Source organism: Panthera uncia, chromosome F2, assembly GCF_023721935.1.
Source record: "Panthera uncia isolate 11264 chromosome F2, Puncia_PCG_1.0, whole genome shotgun sequence".
NCBI lineage: Eukaryota > Metazoa > Chordata > Mammalia > Carnivora > Felidae > Panthera > Panthera uncia.
The window spans coordinates 542,504-567,077 of NC_064812.1; the positions used below are offsets into that span (position 1 = coordinate 542,504).

Here is a 24,574-nt window from a genome sequence, read left to right on the forward strand (position 1 = left end):
TGGTGGTTACCTCAGAGCTCTGTGGTCCCTGTGATAGGGCCTCAGAAGAGGCTGACCAAGGACTTCCCGGCAGCAGACCTTGGCTCGGGGTCGTGGCTGGAGACTGGGGTGTGTAACAGGGTCAAGAGTCAGGACCAACCAGGGGGCTGGCAGAGTTGCATGTCGAGTGCAGTTCTCAGACAAGGCCATGGAGCTCACAGAGGCTGAGTCAACGGACCCTTGGGGAGCTGCTGCGGCCCCTAGGGTGGCCACGTGCTGGGGTGCCCACCGGGGACAGATGCAGAGCCTCAGGGACTCTTGCCTCTTGGAGGAGGCAGGTGGCCTGGCCCAAGCCTTGACCTGGGTCTCCCTCATGAGCACACGCATCCGTGGAGATGCTTCAACACCAGCTCTCTGCACCTCCTGGGTGCCGTTGGCCTGAGGCCTGCCCCTTCTCCGTACTGGAAACCCCAAGGCCCTGTCGGGTCAGATGTGCCCTGACTCACAGATGTGGCCTGATAAGACAGGGGTCTTCAGGAGGTGTCTGGGCGGCCGCCTCAAGACCTGTGCTGCCCCTGCCCCACCCAGCACCTGTTCAACTCCACATCCTCCTTCCCTTTGGCTATAGTGGAGTTGCCACGGTGGGGATGGGGGATGGGGAAGGCTCCCTTGGGGGGCGGGGAGGGGTTCCTTTTTGGATCCCAGGGTGGAGGCAGTGTCTCCCTGGCCCCTGCTGAGGACGGTGAGCAGGGAGTGAACTCCTGGGGGCACAGATCATCAGGCAGGCTGCTCTGGCCTGTCACCTCCCCACCCCTCGGCACCCAACCCTTCCCCCCAAACCAGCCCAGTGCCCTGAGAATGCATGGAAAACGGGGTGCCTCTGCCGAGAAGATGTGCACAGCCTGCCTGTCTGTCCATGCCTCACCCGGTCCCATGTGGGGAGGCCTTGGGCAGGGCATTCCTGTGGGTCTGTCCCACCACCCCCTCCCTCATCCTTTAATAAAGAATCCTGAGCACACATGGGTCCTGTGGAGTCAGGCGCACACGGCTACGCCCTGGACATCTACCTTCTCTCCGAGGAGACCATCACGGCTCAGACTTCCAGCCCCCTTCTGAGAACCCCCGCCCTGGGGCCCTCCCCCCCCCACCCCCCGGGGGCGGGTGGCAGGAGGAAACAGACGCAAGAGGCCACCATGTAGAGCCTGTCGTTTATAGGTCTCTGCCGGTCTCGTCCGTCTGTCTGTCCGTGTATGTGTTTCTCTCTACTGAAGGGGCAAGGGGAACTCTCATGTAAAAATCCAAAATACAATCCTGCCTGGGAACGGCCACAGCGAGGGGCAGTCCAAGCGTGGCTGTAAGGCCTCGAGCTGCCACGGCACACAGGGCTGGGGCCCTCGCTGCTGAGCAGGCTCCACGCCCAGCCTTCGCCCTGGGGCCTCTAGGAGACAGTGGGGTCCTTGGCTTTGGGGGGTTCAGAGCCCGTCAGCAGGGAGATGGTGGGGTCATCTGCGTAGTCGTCCCCCTCCGAGAAGTAGGAACCCTCCCCCAGCTCGAAGAGCACGGGCAGGTCGCTGCTTCCCATATCCACGGAGCCCGGGTCCACCAAGAACAGGGGTTGCGCCGTGTAGTGCACCAGCTGCTTCCCTGAGGGTGGGGGCTGGGTCAGGGCACTGGCAGGTGGGGACACTGGGCTGGGGCAGGGCAGGGGCTCAGGGCTTGGCTCACCTGAGTCAGGGCTGCTGTTCTCTGCCTCAAGGGGCCTGGGGGGCTCCTGGGGAGAGAGGAGCTCCTGGATCTGCCAGGGCAGGAGGGGGCAGAGTGAAGGTTCCTGCTCCCTGCCCGCCCCCCCCCCCCCCCCCCCCCCCCCCCCCGCCCCGCCCCGCCTACGCACGCTGGCCAGGCTGCTGTCAAGGTCGGGCAGGCTCATGTCGGGCACTGTCACTGAGGGGCTGAACAGCTGCAGGGAAGGGAGGGCGGTCAGGCTGCGCCCGTGAGCTGTGAGCAGGGTGGGGGTAGGGAGGCACTCACGTCCAGCAGGGCGCTAGTGTCCACACTGAAGCCGTGGCTTGTCAGCATGGTCTGCAGGTTGTCCAGATTGGAGTCCATGGCGTCCAAGTGGTCACTGAGCTCGGTCCTAGCCAGAATGAGGAGGGCAGGTAAAGTGGAGCCCTAGGCACCCCCAGCCAGGTGCCCTCCTGCTGGTGATCACAGCCACCAGACAGAGAGGGGCTGTCCTCAGCTATACCCCCACCCCACTTGGGCTCACGGGAAGCCCTCCGAGGCGGGGCCCCATCGCACACCTGGTGTGGGCCTGGGGGGAATGTGTGTGGGAAAGGGCCAGGGTGCTTGGTCACTGGGGCGAGAGCAGCTCAGGCTGTGCCAGCCGGTCCTGTCGCTGTGAGGCCCAGTAAGGCCTCTGGCAGCACTAAATGGCTGAGCCAAAATGACAGGGGGGCTCAGGATGGGCTGGGGGCGGTTTTCAGGCTCGGCAAGGTCTTATCTCTACGTTGGAAGACAGCAGGGATGGGGAGAGGGAGCTGCGGGCAGGGTATGGAGGGCTGGTCTCTGGTGCATGCCGGGAAAGAGACCTGGGTCTGGAGGCTGTGGGCGAGAAGGCCCTGGGCCACCTGGTGGACCTGTGCCATTGGACAGGTGGCCAGGCTGGCTCTGGGAGGTGTCCACAGGGCCCTGCCCCAACCTGAGAGGAAGCCAGTCAGCACGGCAGCCAGGAGCCTGGCTGCACCAGTGGCAGTGCCAGGCGGGGAGGCCCATCTCTGTCGGTCAGTGAGCTGGGGCACTGGCTTGGGCCCCAGAGCCTGGGGTGGGGGGGCTGCTCCCTGCTGCACAGGGCCCGGGACGCCCGTTCACCAGGCAGGGCCAAGTGCTCATGGCCAGGCCAGGGTCTGGTCCGAAGCTGGGGAGGGGCCTGAGCTCTGGCGGAGCCCTCCTCCCTCCCCAGTGGGGACGGCGCTAACCCTGGCTGGACTCGGCCATGCAGAGAGGAGGGGCAGGGGAAGAGGCGGGCGACCCCAGACATCTGTGGAGCGCGAGCCAAACTGCAAGATACAAAGACAAGAGCCCCCCGATTGCAGGTGGGGGCCAGGTGGACTCCGTGCCCCCCGCCCTTGCTTGCCTGGCCTCTGGGGCAAGCCCTCTGCTGGGCAGGACAGATGCAGTGGCCTGTCGCAGGAAGGGGTGACAGCAGCGGCCAGAGCGGCTCAGAAAGCAGGTGCGACAGACCCGCAAGGCTGCACACCCTTGGCTCCTGAGGCCCTGGGGATGTGGGACAACGGGCTCTGAGCTCAGGGCCAGGTCTGCTGGCTCACCCCCCGGCGCCCCTGCGCCCACAGCCTGACGACCGCCCCACACCAGCCCTCCAGGACAGCGCTAGCTAGAGGCCCAGACGTGCTTCCTGAGGCTGTGGCGGAGGCGGGTGGGGCGGCACTCACTTGTCCAGGCAGGCTACGCTGAGGCACTTCTCAGGGGCCGAGGCAGGTGGGGGCGAGGGTGAGGGGCGACGGCCCCCCGCATCCGTGAGGGGTGTGGCCGGGGCGGCAGGGGCAGGCTCGCTTTCCCGCAGGATGGAGTCAATGAGGGCGGTCGGGGACAGGGGTATCTCCACAACAGAGGACGGGTGTCCAGGACTGGCCTCCTCCACCCGGGGGCTCCGAGGAGGACTCGGGGGCTCCTCCTTGACGCGTACCAGGGGGCTGCTGGACACTGGCCTGCACGTCGGGGGACACACACGTCAGCAGCTGCCGCCTCTGCGGGCCCACCCTTCTCCTGACGGTTGGGTGACGTGGCCCCCACCTCTCATCTACGCTTCCGCCTGGGGAGGCCAAAGGGCTGCCGGGGGCCAGCTCGGTGATGTCGGAGATGATGGGTCCGGAGTTGGTGACGGTGTCCGGGGAGTAGAGGCTGGAGCTGCTGTAGGCCGGGGAGGGAGCCTGCCATCAAAGGGAGGTGACCTGTGTGGCAGGCGCTGCAGCACGTGCCTGCCCCGCCCAGGCCAGTCCTGCCGCGCCCCGCCCGGCGCTCACCGAGTAGGGGCCCGAGCCATGGATGTGCTCCAGGGAGTATTGGCGGCCGTACTTGGGCATGGAATGTGCCGCACTGCTGTCGTTCAGCATCAGGGGGCTGCGGGGGGGGGGGGGGGGGGGGGGGGGGGGGGGGGGGGGGGGGGGCGCCCGGTAAGGGTTGGGCTTAGGTGCCTCCCCGAGACCTCAGGGCCACCCGGGCCTCAGCCAGGGGGAGACAGGGTGGCCCTGGGCCCCGTGCTGGGGATGGGCACCCCCTGTGCCTCACATCTTTCTCTTCACCCCCAGGATCCGGTTGGACTGCACCAGTGAGATGAGGAACTGGATGAGCTGCGGGCAGAAGGGCACAGTTAGCCTGGCCCTGCGAGGGGCCCGCCAGGCTCCCCCCAGGCCCGCTGCACACCTTGTTGACGACTTTCTGCTGCTGGGCGTGCTTCTGCCGCAGGCTGGCCACTTCCCGCCACAGGGCCTCGTTCTCGCTGTAACACAGTGGGCGTGGTCAGCAGTGCTGGGGGCCCTCCACAGAACCCCCCCCCCCCCCCCCCCCCCCCCCCGGGGGGGCCCGGGGGGGGGGGGGGGGGGGGACCGGGCCGGGGGGGGGGCCCCCCCGCCCCCCCCGGCTGGCACCCCCCCCCCCCCCCCCCCCGCCGTCCCTCTGAGCCATCTCTGCCCCACCTGAACCTGAGGAGAGGAGGGAAGGCCAGGGGTACAGAGAAGCATATGGCAGCTATCCTATGCCCGTCCTATGTCACTAGGTCTGGGTGAGCAGGGCTGTGAGCAGCCTGGCCCTTCTGATGGGCCCCCGAGTGTCTTACTGACATGGAATTGCCCCTCTTGGCCTCGACCTGCAAGGCACCCGTGTCCCGGGAGGCCAAGTTCACCTGGCCCCACACCCAGATGTCCTATAGCCAGAGGCTTCTGCCAGCCCCAAATGTGGAGAGCGAGCCCAGGAGCCTCTTCCAGGACTTGGGGGTCGTGAGGACCTGCCCCCTGAGAGGCTTTCGGGCCACACCGAGCTGAGGACAGCCACCCTAGGCTGCGGTTCCTGAGGTCCCCGGGGCCCCCAAGTGCATAGAAGGCGGCCCAGGCCAGCCCTGTTAGGGGTCCTGGTTGAGGAGGGGAGCACAGGGCCGGTTACTGGTGGCCAAACGTGCCCCAGCGGCAGTGGGGGCCAGTGGGAGCGTTGGCGCTGTGGGGGCGGCGAAGACCGGCCACCCCGGCCTGTGGAGTGCACACTCGGGACGCAGCGCGAGGAGCAGAAAGGGGAGGCAGGTGCCAGGAGCCCAGCTCTGCCCGTTGGGGCGGGAGCTGGGTTAGACCCTGTCTCTCAGGGCGCCCGCGCAAGTCCAAATGTAATTCTGTGCTTGGGAGAAGCCTAGAGCGTCCCTGTCTCGGACTGAGGGAGGCGGGGCTGGTGGGAAGGGGCCCCCGGAGGGGGTGGCCGGTTCCCAGGCCTGCACCTCTCCTGTCTGCTCTTTCCTCAGCCTGCCTCCCACGGGTCCCCCTGTCCTGCCACGTCCCCTGCCAGGCGCCCCCCTGCACGCGCCGTGTGGAACCTACTGCTTCATGGCCAGGAGTTTGGAGTCCATGCTCTCTTGCTTCCCCTTCATGAGCTGGACGTCAGTCAGCAACTTGGTGACACTGTCTTGGCGGATCTTTATGTCCTCATTCTTCAGGGTGGATACCTGGGACCCCGGTGGGGGCGGGGGGGGGGACGGGGAAACAGTTACTGAGATGCCCACTCCCCCGGGGGAAGAGGGGAGGGCCTGGGATGCCGCAGAAGGGCCAAGGGGCCGGCAGTCTGGAGAGGGGCCTCCAATGGGGGGAACGGCCAAGGGGAGTCCCAGATGGACAAGCAGGGAGGAGAGGGCCCATCGGGAGGAGGGCTCAGGGCAGCCAGGCCAGCAGCTGACTGCCCCTAGCAGTCGTAGGTCCAGCAGGACAGCAAGTAGCCGCTGCTCCCTCTCATAGTCTGGAGGAAGGCCTGAGGAGGCAGAGACAGGGAGGCGGACTACTCACGCTGGTCACTTTCCTCTTGATGTTCTCAAGGAGCTGCTCCTGGCCACGCAGGAAGCACGGGTGCTGGAACTCAGTGTCGTCCCTCTCTGGCTTGACCAGGCCACCCTGCTCAATGTGGACCACCTTCCGGAAGCCGTCTGCACATGACGGGGTGGAGCGGCTCTGCCTCAGGGCCGGGCACCGCCCCACCGAGGGACAAAGGGAGGGGTCCGGGAGGAGGGCCATGCCTGGCACGGCTCTGGTCACACCACTGCCTGCGGCAGCTGGGTGGTCTCGGTCTAAGGGAGACCCCGTACCCCGGACGACAAGCCCTCGCCAGCGTGCGTGCCTGTGTCTGGCTGGGACTTCAGAGACTCTTCCCTGAGACTCTGCTCCCCTGGGAAGAGGCGCCCTGGCCGCAGGCCCCCCAGATGCGCCAGGCTCTGCATCATGCCCCGCCCCACACGCCCAGATAGCAGGGTACTCACACATGTTGAGCTGCCGCACGAAGCTGGCCATATTGTTGTGCTTGAAGTACTTGGGCAGCACCTCCTTGGCAAACTGGCCCTGGTCGAACACGTGGAAGCTGTTCCCGCTCTGCTGGGAGGCAGGCGGCAGAGTCACACGCAGCCCACGAGGCACAAGTCCCCAGATGTGCCCGGTCCCTCCGCTCCTGCGTGTGCCCTGCTGGAGGCCCGGGACTGGGTGACGGAAGCCACACGGCCAGAGAGATGACGGGACCTCATCGCAGCCAGGAAGCCCTGCCCCGGGGCTCCAGAAGTTGCCTGAAACACGCGGCACCTCACGCCCAGTCTTTAGGGGACCTCGTTTTTGCTTTCATCAGATTTCCCCCAGGAACAACCAAGACCCCAAGGTGAGGCAGCCAAGAAAATGGGAGGAAAACACACAGTTGTATTCAGAAATGCAACCTCGTTCTTCTTTCGGCATCTGAGGCGGGAAAAAGAGGTTGTGAAACAGTCACTGCGTTACTCATCTTCTATCCCCTCATTTTTTAAAAACACACATTTTTAAAATTTTTATTTATTTTTGAGAGAGAGAGAAAAAAGGGGGTGAGTGGGGGAGGGGGAGAGAGAGAATCCCAAGCAGGCTCCGCACTGTCAGCGCAGGGCCTGACACGGGCCTCGAACCCACGAACCTGAGCCGAAACCATGAGTCAGATGCTCAATCGGCCGAGGCACCGGTCACCCCCATCTTCTTTCTGACCTCGATCCGGAAGCTACCAGGAAGGTTGGCAAGGCCAGCCTCTGCTGGAAGGGCCTTGGGGTGTGGGGCAGGGTCCTGGAGCAGGGCCGGAGAGTGGTGAGAGGAGGAGGGGGTGGGGGCTGACAGGACATGCTACCCTTGAGTCCGCCAGGGACACTGGGCACGGCTTCCCCCATCGAAGAAGGGGCTAAAGGTAAGGAGAGAGAGAAGCCAGAGGAACCCTGGTGGTAGGCAAAAGCTAGAGCCTTGTGTGTCCACACACGTGCGTGCATGTGAAAATGAACCCAGATATAAGCATGTGAAGGGGTGGAGAAGGTGGAGAAAGGGCCTCTGAAAAGTCTTCTCCTCCAAAGAAGCAGTAAGAAAACCGGCCAAAACGTTACAGTACGCTTTTTCAGAACTCTGAAAATCAACAGCAACGTGGGAAGCCTTTATTCAAGAAAAATGATTCTCCTGCAGTAAGATCAGTGAGCTTTGTGGTATTTTGACTTGCCCTGTTCCCGCTTCCCCTCCTGTAGCCCCATTCCCAGAGAATTACTCTCGGACCAGTCACACAGCTCCCTGGGAGCTTCCACTTGTAAAGCTGTCTTTGCTTGATTTGACCCAAAGCTCTCCCAGTACAAAAAGCCTTTTCCTTAGGGATGTTTGTTGATGACATCAAAAGAGGATTTCAAAACTTTGTGGTTGCTTCAGGCAGAGGATAACAGGGCAAAAAACAGGCTAGCTAGAAAACCTCAAAAGGAAGAGCTAGGGAATGAGACCTCGAGAGGGGTTTTGAAAAGCTCCAAAACATTCCTGGGCATCCGGAAGTCACATGCATGTGTAGGGCTGTGTGGACAATCAGGGAAGACCTGACGTGGCCCTAGGCGCGCACCTCTGGCTGACTCGGAGGCTCTGCACAAGCAGGAAGCAGAGGACAAAGCAGAGGCGTCACCTACCTGGGCTGTGTGCCGAATGCAATAAATCCCCCAACACCTACACGGGGTCCCCCGGCAAAGAACAGGACATTTATTGGTTCCAGGAGGCAAGGGAAATTTCTGTTCCCTTGACTAGCTCACTACTAAGCTAGCCAAGCAGACTTCAGTGGTCACGAACAACAAAAGACCATAAGTCATCCAGAATTCGTTCAGAAAAGTCACTAAAGAAACGAATACCAGCAACTACAAGAAATAGCAACAGCAACAAATCTGGGGAGGAGGGAGAATCTGATATTCAGAACCTAACACATACCACATTATATTAATTCAAAGTCCAGTTTCCAATGAAAAAGTATGAAACCTGCAAAGAAACGAGACATGGCCTATACACTAGGGAAAAAAAGCAATCAATTGAAACCATCCCTAATGAAACTTGGAAGTTGGATTTACTAGACAAGGACTTTAAGTCAACAATTTCAAATCTGTTCAAAGAATGAAATGAAATGGCAGCTAAAGAAATAAAGGAAAGCATGAGAACATCTCGCGGAATGAAGAATACCAATAAAGATAAAAATGAACCAAATCTGAATTAAAAAATATAATTGCACCAACTTATGCCCAATGGAAGTCCCAGGAGAGAAAAGGACAGAAATAGCTGAAGGAATAATGGCCCAAAATTTCCTAAGTTTGATAAAAAACGTCCAGGAAGCTAAACAAACTCCATTAAAAAAAAAAAAAAAAAAAAAGATTAAAACTGATTTCTCATCAGAATCCACGGAGGCCACAAGGCAATAGGATTACATTTAAAGGGGCCAAAAGGAGGGGCACCTGGGGGGGGGTCTGTCAGTTACATGTCTAACTCTTGGTTTCAGCTCGGATCATCACCTCATGGTTCATGGGATCAAGCCCTGCGTCGGGCCCCATGCTGGCAGTGCAGAGCCTGCTTGGGAGTCTTTCTTTCTCTGCCCCTGCCCCGCTCTTGCTCTCTCTCTCAAAATAAATAAACTTAAAAAAAAAAAAAAAAGTAAAGGGGCTGAAAGGAAAAAAACCGGTCAACCAAGAATTGTATATCCAGCAAAGCCTCGCTTTGAAAAGTAAGGAGCAGGGGTGCCTGGGTGGCTCAGTCGTTAAGCATCTGACTCAGAGCTCCAGGCTCAGAGCCTGCTTTGGATTCTGTCTCCTCTTTCTGCCCCTGCCCCGCTCATGCTGTGTGTGTGTGTGTGTGTGGGGGGGGGGTGTCTGAAAAATAAACAAACATAAAAAAAGTTTAAAAAAAAGAAAAGGAAGGAGCAATTCCCATTTCTGGGATTCAAGTGTGAGATCTACTGAGCCACTCCCAAGTGAAACAAAGCTTTTTTTTTTTTTTCTTTTTTTAAATTTTTAATGTTTTTAAATTTATTTTTGAGACAGAGAGAGAGAGAGAGAGAGACAGAGAGACAGAGAGACAGAGAATGAGTGGGCAAGGGGCAGAGAGAGAAAGAGACACAGAATCCGAAGTAGGCTCCAGGGTCTGAGCTGTCAGCACAGAGCCCGACGCAGGGCTCGAACTCACAAACTGTGAGATCATGACCTGAGCTGAAGTCGGATGCTTAACCAACTGGGCCCCCCAGGCACCCCTATTTTTTTCTTTTTAAAAGTTTACTTATTTTTGAGACAGTGTGCTTGTGCAAGTGATGGAGGGGCAGAGAGAGGGAGACAGAGAACCCCAAGCACGCCCTGCACTGCCAGCACAGAGCCTGACACGGGGCTCAATCCCATGAACTGTGAGATTTCCTCGGGAGAGAGGCAGTCAGAAGGAAAGAGAGCTCTGAAGGGGCTCCCCAAGGGAACTCACTTTATTTGAAACAAAACGTAAGGAAGTTCAAGCATAAGGCTGCTCTTGAAAACAACGGCACCTCTTGGTTCAGAGTAACCAGCTCAACCAGGCCCAGCCTGTTCTACAGGAGAGAGGCAGCTCACAGCCCTCCCAGAGTCAGAACAAACCTCAAAGACAGGCCTTCAACACTACCACTGGTTGAATTTAATTGGGTTAGACTGCTCAACAATTTGTACCCTGGGGCACCGTCAAAAAACACCACCACAATCAGGCAGTAATTAGAGCCTAAAGTCTGGGTGTAATACCCTGGGAGGCAGTAGAGTTAACACTGAGGTCAAAGAGAATACAGACTTCACTAAAATAACCCAGCTAAGTCACAAAACAAACCAGCACAAAACAAAAACAAGCGTGGGGGGGAGGTGGGTGGTGGGTGGGGTGGTCATCGAGAAGTACCACATTACCTAAAATATACTTTTTCAACAAAATTATGAGACACTAAAAGAAGCAGCAAAGTGTGACCTGTGCACAAGGGAAAGGAGAAAAAGCCAACAGAAACAGAGCGTGAGAGGTACAAGGTGTAAAGTTTCCTCAAGACTTCGAAGCAAACATCACCTATATGTTTAAGGATGAGGTGACAGTGCCTTGCCAAAGAGAGAATCGCAACAAAGAGACAGGACTTATAAAGCAGAGTCAGATGAAAATTCCAGAGTCCAACAGTACAATAACCAAAATGAGGAATTTACTAGAAAGACTCAACAGCAGATGTGAACTGGCAGAACAAAGACATCAACAAATTTGAAAATGGATTGATAGAGATGATGAAAGCAGAAGGACAGAGAGAAAACAGAGTAAAGAGAAATGAAAGGAGTCTCAAAAAAACAAAACAGAACCAAACCCAAAACCTTTAACTGCCTCAGCGTACGTGTAAATGGAGTACATTTCGTTACAGGAAAGAAGGACCAGAACAAATACTAAAAGAAATAAGGCCTGAAAACTTCCCAAATTTGCTTCAAAAAATCAGTAGACATGGTATGCCATTCCTGAGGTCAACTCTGCTTTGTTTCGTAAGTGTTTTTATAGGGGCGCCTGGGTGGCTCAGTCAGTTGAGCGTCCAGCTTCAGCTCAGGTCGTGATCTCACGGTCTGTGGGTTCGAGCCCCGCATTGGGCTCTGTGCTGACAGCTCAGTCTGGAGCCTGCTTCGGATCCTGTGTCTCCCTCTCTCTCTGTCCCTCCCCCACTCTCACTTTGTCTCACTCTCTCAAAAATAAATAAATGTAAAAACAAAAATAAGTGTTTTTATAATCCTATAGTTTTGGTATACAGATCCCTGCATGTTTTACTATGCTTGTATTTAAATTCTCATCTTTTAAAAAAATTTAAAAATGCTTATTTTTGAGGGGAGGCACTGTGAGAGGCAGAGAGACGGAGGCAGACACAGAATCCGAAGCAGGCTCCAGGCTCCAGGCTCCAAGCTGTCAGCACACAGCCTGACGTGGGGCTTGAACTCACGAGCCATGAGATCATGACCAGAGCCAAAATCATCTGCTTAACCGACTGAGCCACCCAGGCTCCCCAGTAGTCTTTTGGAGCAACTGTAAATGATATTAAAAAACAAAACAATTTCCTATTGTTCGTTAGAAATGCAATTGATTTTTGTATGTTGACCTTGTATCTAGTGACCCTGCAAAACTCAATTCTTTAGTTTTAGGAGTATTTTTATAGATTTCTTGAGATTTTTCTGTGTGGACAATCATGCCATCTATAAATAAGGTCGGTTTTATTTCTTGCTCGCCAATATATATTCTTTTAACTTCTTTTTCTTGTCTTCAATTACTAGATAGGACTTCCAGTACAATGTTAATTAGAACTGGTGAAAATAGAATTGTACCTTGCTCTATCTTAGGGGAAATGCATTTGGTCTCTCCTAACATTAAGTATGATGTTAGGTGTAGATCCTTTTTTTGTTATCGGGCTGAGTATGTTCCCCACTATTCTCAGTTTCCTGAGTTTTTTGTTTTTCGGCTTTTTTTTAATAAATGAACATCAAATTTGTCAAATATTTTTTCTGCAAATAATATGATTATGTGGCTTTTCTTCTTTACGTTGTTAACACAGTGGATTACACTGACTTAATTTTAAAATCCTGGACCACCCTTCCGTTTCTGGAATAAGTTCCTTGTGTTGTGACATCACTCTTTTTATATATTGCTAGATTTGCTTACATTTTACAGAAAACATTATGAAAAATGCTGGTTCTTAGTTTTCTTAGACTATTTTTGTCTAAGTTTTAAAAAATTTTATTTTTAAATAACTTCTATACCAAACATGGGGTTCAAACTCATAACCCTGATATCAACAGTCACGTGATCTTCCAACTGAGCCAGCAGGTACCCCTGTGTGTGTTTTAAGGTTTATGTATTTTTGAGACAGAGAGAGACAGAGTATGAGCAGGGAAGGGGCAGAGAGAGAGGGAGACACAGAATCCTTAGCAGGCACCAGGCTCCGAGCTGTCGTCAGAGCCGGCCGGGGGTGGGGGGTGGGGTGGCTCCAACACACAAACTGTGAGATCATGACCCGAGCCGAAGTTGTGGGGCTTGAATCCACAAACCGTGAAATCATGACCTGAGCTGAAGTCCGTTGCTTAACCAAATGAGCCACCTAGGTGCCCCTGTGTTTGATACCAAGGTAATGCTTGCCTCACAAAATGAGCTGCAAAGTGTTCCCTCCTCTGGTTTTCTGGAGAAAGTTGTGTATAATTGGTGTTATTTCTTCTTCAAATGTTTAAATTTGGCAGTAAAATCATTTGGGCCTGGACTTTTCTTTTCAGGAGGTTTATGACTAGGAATTCAACTTCTTTAATAGAGTTAGGACCATTAAGGTTATCCATTTCACCTTGGGCAAGTTTGACACTTTACGGTTTTAAGGGAATTGGTCCATTTTTATCCCCGTTGCCAAATGCACATGCATACAGCTGCTCAAAGCACTTCCTCATTACCCTCGTACCGTCAGAGGGGTCTGCCGTGACATATATGCCTTTGTTCCTGATATTGGCAATTCAGGTCTTGTGTCTCTGTCAGTCATGCTACAAGTTACCAATTCTTATCTTTTCAGAGGATCAGTTTTTGAATTAATTTATTTTACTGTTTTACCATTTTCGGTTTCAGTGACTTCTTCTGTTGTCCTTATCATTTCCTTCCTTATGCTTGCTTTGGGTTTACTTTGCTTTTTTTCCTACTTTCTTAAGGTGGAAGCTTAGAAGCCATTCTTATTTTCTAATGGGATCACTTAATTGTATAACTTGCCTCTGAGCACCACGTTAGGTGCTCTCACATTTTCAGGGAGCAGGCATTTGGTGGACTGCTGGGGGACATCTGTGGGACAGGAGATGGAGTCCCCCTCGGATGGAAGATGGAAGAAAAGACTGCTCCTTCTGGGGCCGCACACTCTCTCTCAGCCTTGATGGAGGCGCTCCCAGGCTGCATCTGTCATCCATGCGCATGAGGTAGACCGTGTCTTGTCTCGTCCCCAGGACAAAGTGTTTGCTGAGTTACACTCTTGCTGACTAGGGATCTCTACATAACTGGCCACCAGGGACACCCCCCCACCCCACAGTTCTCAAATGGGAAGATACAATTACATCAAGTTTATAATTTAAAATGCATAGCTTGATCCACTTTTGACATACAATTGTTTACCACCACATGCGAGAACAGAAGACCTTTCCATCACCCCCGAAATCATCCTTATGTCCCTCTGTGGTCAACCCCCACCCCAGGCAACCACTGACCTCATCTTTGCTCCCCTGGATTTGCCTTTGCCAGAATATCACATAAATGAAATCACAGAGCATGCAGCCTTTTGTGTTTGGTACCCTGCACTTAGCACAACAGAATGCTTTCAAGGTTCGGCCACAGAGTCTTGGGGAAAGCTGTTCACTCCTCTTCAGTGCTGAGTGGAGCTCCCTGCGGGGGGGCGCCGCCGCTTGTCCGGCCACTCCCCAGCAGGTTGACCTGTGGGTCGTGTCCTATTTTTGGCTCTTGCGAATAAAAGTGCTATCAACATTTGCATTCAGGTCTTTTCTTTTTTTTTAATGTTTATTTATTTTTGAGAGAGAGAGACAGAGAGACAGAGTGCGAACAGGGGAGGGGCAGAGAGTAAGGGGGACACGGAATCTGGACAGGCTCCAGGCTTCGACTTATTAGCACAGAGCTGGACGTGGGGCTCGAACTCACCAACCAGGAGATTATGACATGACCTAAGCTGAAGTTGGACGCTTAACTGAGTCATTCAGGTTTTTTCCTTCTAGAAGTCTTCTAGTCTTAGCTTTTACATTTCAGTCTGATTCATTTCAGTCAGTGTTTGTACACGGTGTGAGGCACATGGCGAGCTCACATCTGTGTTTACGGGCGCCCAATTATTCCAGCACCACGTGTGGAAAAGACTACTCCTATAGAATTGCAACGGCACCTTTGTCAAAAATCAATGAACTTTAAATGGGTGGGTCTCTTTCTGGATTCTCTAGTCTGTTCTGTTTATATGTTTACAGTTATGCCAATTTCACTCAGTGCCGATTATTACAGCTTTATAGTAAATTGTGAAATCAATTTGTGTGAGCATTCCAATTGTTCTCCTTTAAAAAAATGTCTAAAGGGGTGCCCGGGTGGTTCAGTTGGTTAAGTGGCCAACTTTGGCTCGGGTCATGATCTCTCACCGTTCGAGGGTTCGAGCCCCACATTGGTCTTTGTGCTGACAGTGCAGAGCCTGCTTGGGATTCCCTCTCCCTGTCTCTCCCTGTCCCTCCCCGACTTTTGTTTGTTCTCTCCCCCCCCCCCCCCAAAGTGAATAAATAAACTTAAAAAAACTGTCTGGCTATTCTCTGTTGAGAATGTTTGGCTTTGCTTTTTCATATAAACTCTAGTAGGGATCACTTTACCAACATTTACAAAAATGTCTGCCGAGATTTTACTGGGATTGTGTGAAATCTGTTTTCATCCTACCAACACCGGGTCTTCTGTTTATGACCATGGCATTTCTCTCCATTTACTTAGATCCTCTTTAATTTTTCTCAGCAGTGTTCTATAGCTTTCCGTGCACAAATTTTCTACATGGTTTACAAGGTCCACACCCGTGGTAACTGGTCTACAGGCAGCCCTCAATGATCCCTGCCTCCGGGGGCTCACACCTTGTGCTGCCTTCTCCTGTGCTGTGGCTGGGTTGTTCCCGGTGACCACCAGCACTTAACAGGTGACGTGTATTCGAGAACACATTACAAAGGCCACACTGGATCCCTTGCTCTGGGAGCAGCAGGCTGACAGGCCGAGGGAGCAGGCTGAGGGGCTCCTGTGGTGAGGAATGGAAGCCACCTGCCACCCCGCACTTGAGCGAACTTAGAAGTGGGTCTCTCTTTGCAGCTGAGCCTCGAGTGCCTGCAGTCTCGTGAGAGACCTCGCGTCAGAATCAGCTCGTGACTCTCAGAAACCGTGAGACGTTTGCTGTTTAAAGCAGTTAGGTTTGGAGACAACTGGTTACACAGCAAGAGATGATACGGCCGGTAAGTATTTTGTGTTTTTTTAATGCTATTGTTAAATATTTCCATTTTCAAGGGTTCATTGTTAGTATACAGAAATAGAATTGGTTTTTTTACATTAATCTTGAATCCTGTGACCTCACCAAACTCATTTACTAGTTCTAATCACTTTGGTATTTTCTTTTTTTTGTACATTTCTTGGGGCTTTCTAAGTAAATTACAATGTTTTCTATAAACAGAGCCAGTTCTATGTCCTACCTTCCAACTTTTCGGTCTTTTATTTACTTATATCTGCCAGACTACCCGACCAGGGTGTCACACACGTCGTTGAAGAGGAGTGGCAGAAGCACCTGCTTTTTCAGGGTTAAGTACCATGCCAGCTGTAGGTTTTCATAGCCGCTTCCTATTAGGCTGTGGAAATGCCCTTCCCAGTTTGCTGAGCTTTTACCACAAGGTGAGCGTTGAGTTTGTCCAACGTTTCCCCTGCCACCGTTAAGGCGTCGTGCGGGTTTTCTTCTCTTTGTCCGCCGATGCGGTGAGTTACAGTGGGTTCTGAATGCCGACCAGACTCCATCCACAGAGCTCCCTTCTGGCCTCGCGTCTCACAGGTGCTGAGTCAGTGTTGTTCCGGTCTGGGTCCCTCTCTGTGCAATTCTCTTTCTTTTTCTGGCTGCTTTTACGATTTTTTCTTCATCGGTTTTCAGTAATTTGTTAGTGATATGCCCTGGGTTTTTTTGTTCGTTTGTTTTTTGTGTGTGCTTATCCTCCTTAGGAATTCTTGTAAGTGTTGGATCTGTGGGTTCACAGCTTTCCAAAGATTTGGACAACTATGTCTAAGCGTTCCCTCTCCCGTTACTCTGGAACTCCACTTGGGTGTCAGGCTAGGCGATATCATCCCCGTGAGGCTCTGCTTCCGCTCACTATTTCCGGTCTTGTTTTTCCCCGTACATCACCATGGACAGCATCGATGGTTACTCTCGTTCAGTGATCTTTTCTTCTGCAGAATCTAATCCGCTATTAATCCCCAGTAGTGACGTATAAAAAAAAAGCTTTGAATTTTAGAATAACTTTATTTTTTTATTTTTGTTTTTTTAAGAGTAACTTGAGATTCACAGAAAAGTTGGGAAGACAGTACAGAGCTCTCACATAGCCCTCACACTGTTGTTAACAGTGTTAACACTGTTGTCACAAGGAAAGAATCAATATGCAGGTTTCCCCTGCTGCCCGGAAGTATGGCGTTCCTATGCCAACATTCACAAAGCCGAGAATTACTGTTAATGGACATGGAAAAATTTAGAGTATTCCCAGACCCAAAAAATCACCTCTCTTCAGCTTTTCTGATACCTAAGAACACATCTTGCAAACAGATGCACAAACGAAGCAGAGATGAATCACAAATGCTCACGGACACAGAGCACCAGCTCTAGCAGCTCGATGCGAGATCTGAACGCAGTTCCTGAGCAAGGAGCTTGGCGCGGCCACCCCTGCCGCTCGGAGCGCACGCTGCCTCTGTAACAGCTCGCCGCAAAAATCAATGCTGGATGCTATTTTTGCTTTTGCCTTTTTTTGTAAAAATGAAACTCCTCTTCGGATTTCTTTCAGTTAGTGAAAACAGATAGTAATGTAGGTCTTTTGTTATAAAAGTGAAATAGCGTAAAATGAACTCTCTCTCAAAAAAAAAGTGGGATACCTGCACTTTATTATTTACTAAATAAAGTCTCTATCTTATTCAGATCTCCTTAGCTTTTACCTACTATCCTTCTGTCCCAGAACTTCACCTAAGAGATTACACCACACTTTGTTGTTACGTCTCCTTACGTTCCTCTTGGCTATGACAGTCTCTTTGACTTTTCTGGTTTCTCATGACCTTGACAGTTTTGAGGAGTACCGGTCCAGTATTTTGTAGAATTTCCCTCAATTTGGATTTGTCCTGTGTCTTTTCCTCACAGTTATGAGGTTGGGGTTACAGAAGGTTCTGGAGAGGAAGACCATAGAGGTTAAGTGCCTTTGTCATCACACCACGGCTGGACACTTACATGAGGCCATGTCTGTCGGGGGTCTCCACTGTAGTTACCCCCACCCTTTCCCACTCGGTGCTTCTTGGAAGTCACTATGTGTAGGCCACAGGTACAGGTGGGGATATATGTGTCACCTCCCTGGAGGGAGTGTCTACACAAATAATGTGGAATTCTGCACGATAGACTTTTCCATTGCCATTTTATTTGCTCCTCTCTCTCTCTCTCTCTCTCTCTCTCTCTCTCTCTGTCTCTCTCTTCCACTGTCTTCATGGTTTTGGTTTGCTTCTTTGAGCACTCAATATTTTTACAATTGTTTTAAGGTCTTTGTTGGCTAGTTCCCATCACCCCTGGGAACACAGCTATGACTCCCCTTCTTTGTCACAGGATGCACTCTCACGCCCATTGGCTCATCTGTTAGTTCTGACTGGGCCCTGGACACGGGGGTCTTTACGTTGCATCTGGGTTTTGTGGTATTCCTCCTGAGAGTGTTTCGTGTGGATCAGCCTGATCCTTTCAAGGCTTGTCTTTAAACTCGATTACATTGCATTTGGGGCAGCCTTTCTTAATTCAGTCCCACCTCCAACTTGTAGGTCTTCTGGTCCTTGTTGAACGCTCCACGTGTTCAACATGGTTCCTCTGCTCTGGCTGTGAGAATTCAGGTAACTCATGGCCCTGTCTGAGCTCTCCTCAGTGACTGTTCCTTCCCTAGAAGGTTCTCAGGCTGGCTTCATAGGTCTCCTCCTGTGGATGGGTGAACCAGAACTCTGCTGAAGACCTGAAGGGGCTCATGTGCAGACTCCTGGAGCTCTTTCTTAGTCCAGCTCCCTTCTCTGGTACCACACCTTGCAAATTCTAGATGCCTCAGTTTCTCCAAAGTCTGGGCTGTTAAGTTTCCCCTTTCTGTGCTGGAGTTTGAAAACTGCCTCTAGGTAGAAAGACTGGAACCTGTGTGGCTCACCTGTCCTTGTTTTCCAATCCTGAACACTGTTCAAGGGTTAAGCCCACATTGAACGTGTCCTATAAGCCCTACCTGAAGGGCCATCAGGAGTTTCAGATGTCTCCTGGTGAATCCATCACAGAACCCGATGTTCTCTCTCCCTGCCTCGTGGTTCAAGGCCCCGCCTTCTCTGCTGCCTCCAGGGAATCCTGGAGGTGATCTTAGCTTTTCCTAAAAAGGCCTCTGATTAGAAATATGGAAGGAACAGGGAGAAGTGAGTGCCCATCTGCTTGCTGGTAACCAATGCCCTCACCCTGAAATGCATTTTTTTAAAAAAAAGTAAACTCTGGGGGCTTCTGGATAGCCAGTCGGTTGGGCATCTGACTCTTGGTTTTGACTCAGGTCATGATCCCATGGTCGTGGGATTGAGCCCCATGTTGGGCTCCACACTGAGTATGGAGCCTGCTTAGGATTCTTTCTCCCCCTCTGCCCCTCTCCTCAGCATTCATGTGCTCTTGATAAATAAATAAGTAAGTAAGTAAGTAAATAAATAACAACAACCCACAAAACTCTACACCCAGCATGGGGCTTGAATTCACAACCTCAAGATCCAACAGTCGCATGCTCCATGCACTGAGCAGGTCGGGTGCCCCAAGATGCACTTCTTGGTAACTGCCAAGTCTGACTAAATTTGGAGCCTCTGGTCTTATTTTTGATGGCCCTGGGAACAACCTAAAATGAATCCAAAATTCTGCAGGGATGTATGTTTTTACAGACAGGGTCTCTGTCTTTGAGTATTTTCTCCAAGGGCTCCACGACCCCAAAGGGTTAACAACCACTGTATTCCAAGAGGGAATACCACTGCATTTTTCAAGTATCTGCCCCAGGACACCTTAGTCCCCGGTTTTTGTTCCTCAAAAGTCAATCCAAAGACCAGTCTGCACGATGTGCTCCGTTCTGAATGTGGCTGGCCGACTACTCTCTGGGTTCCAGGAACACGGGCATTAGAGGCAGTGAGAGTATGGCTGGAGCCAACGTGGCCACAGAAGCAGAGAAATCCGGGTGTAGAGTGAGGTGTCAGGGGGCGTGAGGCTGGTCCAGAAAGGGAGAGCCACTGAGGACCCCTCCTCTACCCTGGCTGTGTCCTTATCTGAGTGTGAGACCATCTGCACCACCACGTCCTTTTCTGGTTTCTGCTCAAGTTCACTTTATTAGTTCCTGCAACACAGGCACCGATACATCCCTCCTAATCCTTGGCCCTCTGGCCACTGGCCCCCGGACTCACACCTCCAGACCATCGAGCACGTGCAGGTTAGTGACTCTGCTCACTCTGACAGCTTTCAGGGTCAAGAAAGGAAGAGTCGGTGGTGCTGGCTGCCGTGCTACCAGGACTGGGAAGCATTTGAGGGCAGCTTTCCTCATTTCACAGCCTCCTTCCAGAGCTGGAGAGAATCCCGCAGCCAGAGCTGGAAGCCCCGGGGTGTATGGAGCGTGAGGACCCTGGCTCAGTCCCTGGTGATACACGACGGGAGCTCTTTGCACCTCCCAGAGTGGGTCCTGCAGGTTCCACTGCCCCCTCCCTGGTCCTTTAATAAAGAGTTCTGAGCACACACGGGTCCTGAGGAGTCAGGCGCACACGGCTACGCCCTGGACATCTACCTTCTCCTCAAGGAGACCGTCAACGGCCCAGACTTCCAGCCCCCTTCTGAGAACCCCCAACCTGGGCCCCTCCCCCCCCGGGGGGGGGAGGAGGAAACAGACGCAGGAGGCCACCATGTAGAGCCTGTCGTTTATAGGTCTCTGCCAGTCTCGTCCATCTGTCTGTCCATGTATATGTTTATGTCTACAGAAGAAGCAAGGGGAACTCTCACGTAAAAATCCAAAATACAATTCTGCCTGTGAACGCCTGCAGCACAGGGCAGTCCAAGCGTAGCTAGGGTCTAACTAAGAAAGCAGGTGAGGGTGGGGCCGGCGTCTTGAAGTGTGGAGCGCCGGGAGAAGGCAGTCAGAGAGCAACAGCTGGCCATCACCGGGAAGAGGGTGGCCTTCAGGTCCAGTTTAACCAATCCCCAGCTTTCTTTGCTAAGTTTCCTAATGTCTTTGAGACTCAGTTTTCTTCTCTACGAAATAGCCATTTGTCACCTTCTTGCATGGATGTGGATGGAGAACAGATATAAAAAGGCTCAGTTTAGCCTCACGCTGCAGGCAAGGTCTGGACAAGCACACCTGTGCTGCTTTTGGCAGCTGGTCCTGCAGCCGTCTGGGTTCAGGGAGGCCCTGGGAGCCTCTGGGCCCTGCCATGTGCCTCCCAGCCTGCCACTGGGGAGCACTAACCCGGGGTGCTCCTTCAGCATTTTGGCTCAACCGACAGATCCCCAAGGGCAAGATCCAGAGGGCCTGCCCGGTCCTGCCGGCTGAGAACGAGCTCGGCAGGCCTCACCTGGCTCTCAATGCCAGGAGAGGAGGAGTGTTCCTGCCGGTCATGGGAGCTCTGGAAATGTTCCATGGCCAGCTCTGAGTGTACGGGTTGCACGCAGACCAGTTCAAGTAGTCTCACAGGGAGCTGATGACCTAACTACAGGAAGTGCTGTGCCTAGGACTCTCCACCCAGAGACCCAGCCCCTCCAGAGTGAGCCTCCGACCGCTGGCACTTCAAGGGCCATATGGGACAGGCCCTGGCCTTGGCGACCTCCAGTTCCTAGGCCTCCACCTCCACACAATCCTATTAGGTTCATTCCTGCTCCCAAAGAAAAGAGAATTGCACAGAGCAGACCGGTACCAGGGTGGGGCCAGAGAGGCGCCAAAGGCCAAAATTTAAGGAGCCCCCCCCACCAGGGCCTCCTCCACGTGGCCCTAAGAGAAAGCGCCTCCTTAAACTGTGCCGTCAAGCACCTCCCAGCCTCACCCAGGCCTGATCCCTAGGCCAGACAGGCCCAATTCACAGAGAGTCCCAGTGGGTGTGGGTGGTAAGGGGAACAGCACAGGCTGCAGGTCAGAAGCGCTGGGGCACACCCACAGGCTACACTCATGCTCACCGAGTTCCGTCCCTACAGCAGCAGGAGCTGCAGGGTCTTGTGGGACCTCTAAGGACCCGCTGAGATGCCGTGCCCAGGGTGTCTTTAACTGTATGAGGATCTGAGAGTGAGTAAGCCAACACGACTGTCTGGGGGCAGTGACCTGTTGGTCTGTCCCTCAGGCTGGGCACAAGAAGCCCAACGCTCTGGGAATGCAAGCTGGTGCAGCCACTCTGGAAAACAGTACGGAGGTTCCTCAAAAAATTAAAAATAGAACTACCCCACGACCCAGCAATTGCACTACTAGGCATTTATCCACGGGATACAGGTGTGCTGTTTCGAAGGGACACATGCACCCCCATGTTTGTAGCAGCACTATCACCAATAGCCAAAGTATGGAAAGAGCCCACATGTCCATCGATGGATAAACGGATAAAGACGTGGTCTATATATACGATGGAGTATTACTCGGCAAACAAAAAGAATGACATCTTGCCATTGGCAACTATGTGGATGGAACTGGAAGTTATTATGCTAAGTGAAATTAGTCAGAGAAAGGTAAATATCATATGACTTCACTCACGAAGAGTTTAAGAGACAAAACAGATGAACGTAAGGGAAGGGAAACAAAAATAACATAAAAACAGGAAGGAGGACAAAACAGAAGACTCATAAATATGGTGAACAAACTGAGGGTTACTGGAGGGGTTATGGGAGGGGGGATGGGCTAAATGGGTAAGGGGCATTAAGGAACCTAACCCCTGAAATCATTGTTGCATTATATGCTAACTAATTTGGATCTAAATTAAAAAAAATAGTAATAATAAAAAAGCCCAATGCTCTTCGGACGTGGCCCCACTGGCCAGGGTTTCTGGGGATGAACCCCTTCCCCCACCTTATTCACCTTTGAGAGTCAAGCACCAATCCTCTGACTGCCCCTTGTCCCTTAGGTCAAACGTGGTGAGTCTCTCTTGGTAGAACTGAGAGAAAACTTCCAACACAAAGGAAAAAACACCAAAAGCAAAGACATCAGAGCTTTCCAAGGCCTCTGAGAGCCAGACTCCGGGCCATGTCTGCAGAAGGCCTTGTGTGAACTTTTTTGACAGAGGACACAGGTATAGGACCATCTCCTGTCTCTGAGCCAGGCAGCTCAACAGCCCCCTGCACAGCCTGGAAAAGGGCTTCCTTCCACTGCTGAGCTACTGTTGTGATTTCTCTATTCACTGCTGGTGCCAGCCCTTACCACTATGTCCTGCTTGACCTGCATACAAGCCAGGAAGGATCAAATACTTGTGCTCCAGCTGGTTCCCCATCCCCCTGTCCGGGGTTCATGGGTGGTGCAGCCACTCTAAGTGAAGGCTGTCACAGGCCTGACCATTCCTGTTCAAAGGCCTTGCCCAGAACACAGGCTGTGGGTCCTGGAGAGTATGCTGGTGACACTTCACCCACTCGCCTCACAGTCTCTAAGCAGAAAAAGAGAGCAGATTAAGGGGCACCCTAGCAGGTGGGGTGGATCACCCTAGTAGGATTAGGCTTGGAATATTCCAGAGCATTTCTGATGCCCCTCCCTGGTCTGGGTTAAGAGTGTGTCCTGGGAGTTAGGGAAAGGAAAAAGAGGAAGAAGGAAGATAAAAGAAGACAGAAACATGAGACCACTCCCTTGGGTCAGAAAAATGCAAGGTCTGGAAACAGTGGATGGTACTACCACGCAGCCTTTGGGAAAGCATGCTGCCCCTCTTCGGGACTCCAGTCTGTCCTCAGAGTAAACAGGCAGTGCACTGAGAAATGGAGAGTGCCCACACAGGCATGTCACTGAAACCAACACAAAGTGTCTCCCAAAAGAATGGGGCATGATATCTAGTTTCTTTATTCCCAGTCTTCAGGCAGCAAACTTGAGCAAACAGACCGCCCAAGAGAGAACTTGGCCTCCAGCTAGGGGCTAGCTTCAAGCTAAACATTTCTTCATTCCTAATGGCCTAAGAGCATGAAGGAGAAGTACTTCAAGTCTGAGAAACCCAGCGTTTTGGCCCTCAGGAGGTCAAAGTGTATTTGGGGGCACCCATAGGCTCTGCATGACCAGAGTGGTCTTTCTTCAGGTCACCCATTTGCCAGCCTGGGGTATGGCTCTGGCCTTCCCCAGACACGACATCACAGCTCGGATGGGAACAGCAGATTCTGAGCTTCAACTCCATACACACTCTCTGATTTACCTCTGCAAAACCGGAGTCGTCCGGTCTTGCAGGGTCAAACCATGTAAACAAGCCTGCTGCCAGGCAACTGGAGACAAGGACTTGAATAAACTCGTCCTGTGAAGAATGAAAACCAAAGCTGCTCTAGGAAAGCCCAACTCTACTATCTCTGGACATGGGTTCAAGATCAATCTGAACTTTATGACGTTTTACTTTCTGTTTTCGCTCCCTTTCCTTTCGCACTAGAGCAACGCCCTCCAATTCACGCGCCACGTCCTGATTTTCTCCAAATAGCTGCCGACCACACCACCCTGGAAACTCATTTGAGAAGATTCAGAGGATCACCTAGGCTGACTGTTCGCCAGCGAGATTGGGTACTGTTCTAAGGACAGACACACTTCCGCGATTGTTCAACACTTAGCGAAAGACCAAAGAAGAGGCCCTTCCTCCCCAGCCCAGGGACACTTGGCGCGGCAGGGGCCGACAAGGAGCGGGCCCCTCACGTTTTCCTCCGAACCCTGACCCTGAGCTCCCGCCCCCACATCCCACCCCTCACGGGGACTCGCCCCACCCCCTCACCGGGCTCCAGCAGATAAGCGCGTCGGTGTCTGGGTCGCTCACGAGGGTCCACAGCTTGGTCAGGAAGGCCGGGACGTTGCTGGGCCCCGCCGCGCCGGGGCCCACGGGCAGGTCCATACCGTGCAAGGCGGGGAGAGGCGGTGGTGACGACCGCGAAATGGGGCCGAGGGCCAGGCTAGCGCCGCCGCCGCGCCTGCCGCCGGGGCAGCGCCACCGCCGCCGTCCGCTGCGCACACACGGCCCCGCGGCCTAGCATGGCCGCCGCCATCTTGCGACGGGCGCGTTCCCGCCGGCGCCGCCCGCTCGCGTCACCCCGGCGCGCGCACGCCGGCCCCGCC

At 53.2% G+C, this 24,574-nt stretch overlaps 1 protein-coding gene across 4 annotated transcripts; it reads right to left on the reverse strand.

Moving 5' to 3' along the window:
• Positions 1-1,175: 1,175 nt before the first annotated feature.
• HSF1 (heat shock transcription factor 1) lies at positions 1,176-24,542 on the reverse strand. Of its 4 annotated transcripts, none has more exons than XM_049632751.1 (14): positions 24,237-24,542; positions 6,503-6,611; positions 6,036-6,172; positions 5,577-5,701; positions 4,420-4,495; positions 4,285-4,346; positions 4,020-4,116; positions 3,790-3,926; positions 3,429-3,704; positions 2,955-3,035; positions 2,008-2,113; positions 1,871-1,936; positions 1,705-1,774; positions 1,176-1,623 (listed from the first exon to the last, which is right to left on the reverse strand). In XM_049632751.1, exons 1-14 carry the CDS (start codon positions 24,351-24,353, stop codon positions 1,418-1,420), a joined length of 1,665 nt encoding a protein of 554 aa, XP_049488708.1. In that variant the 5' UTR covers positions 24,354-24,542; the 3' UTR covers positions 1,176-1,417. The 4 variants fall into 4 exon arrangements, with proteins under 4 accessions (XP_049488708.1, XP_049488707.1, XP_049488709.1 ...); XM_049632750.1 differs by having other exon boundaries at positions 6,503-6,614; XM_049632752.1 differs by lacking the exon at positions 2,955-3,035 and having other exon boundaries at positions 6,503-6,614.
• Positions 24,543-24,574: the final 32 nt, after the last annotated feature.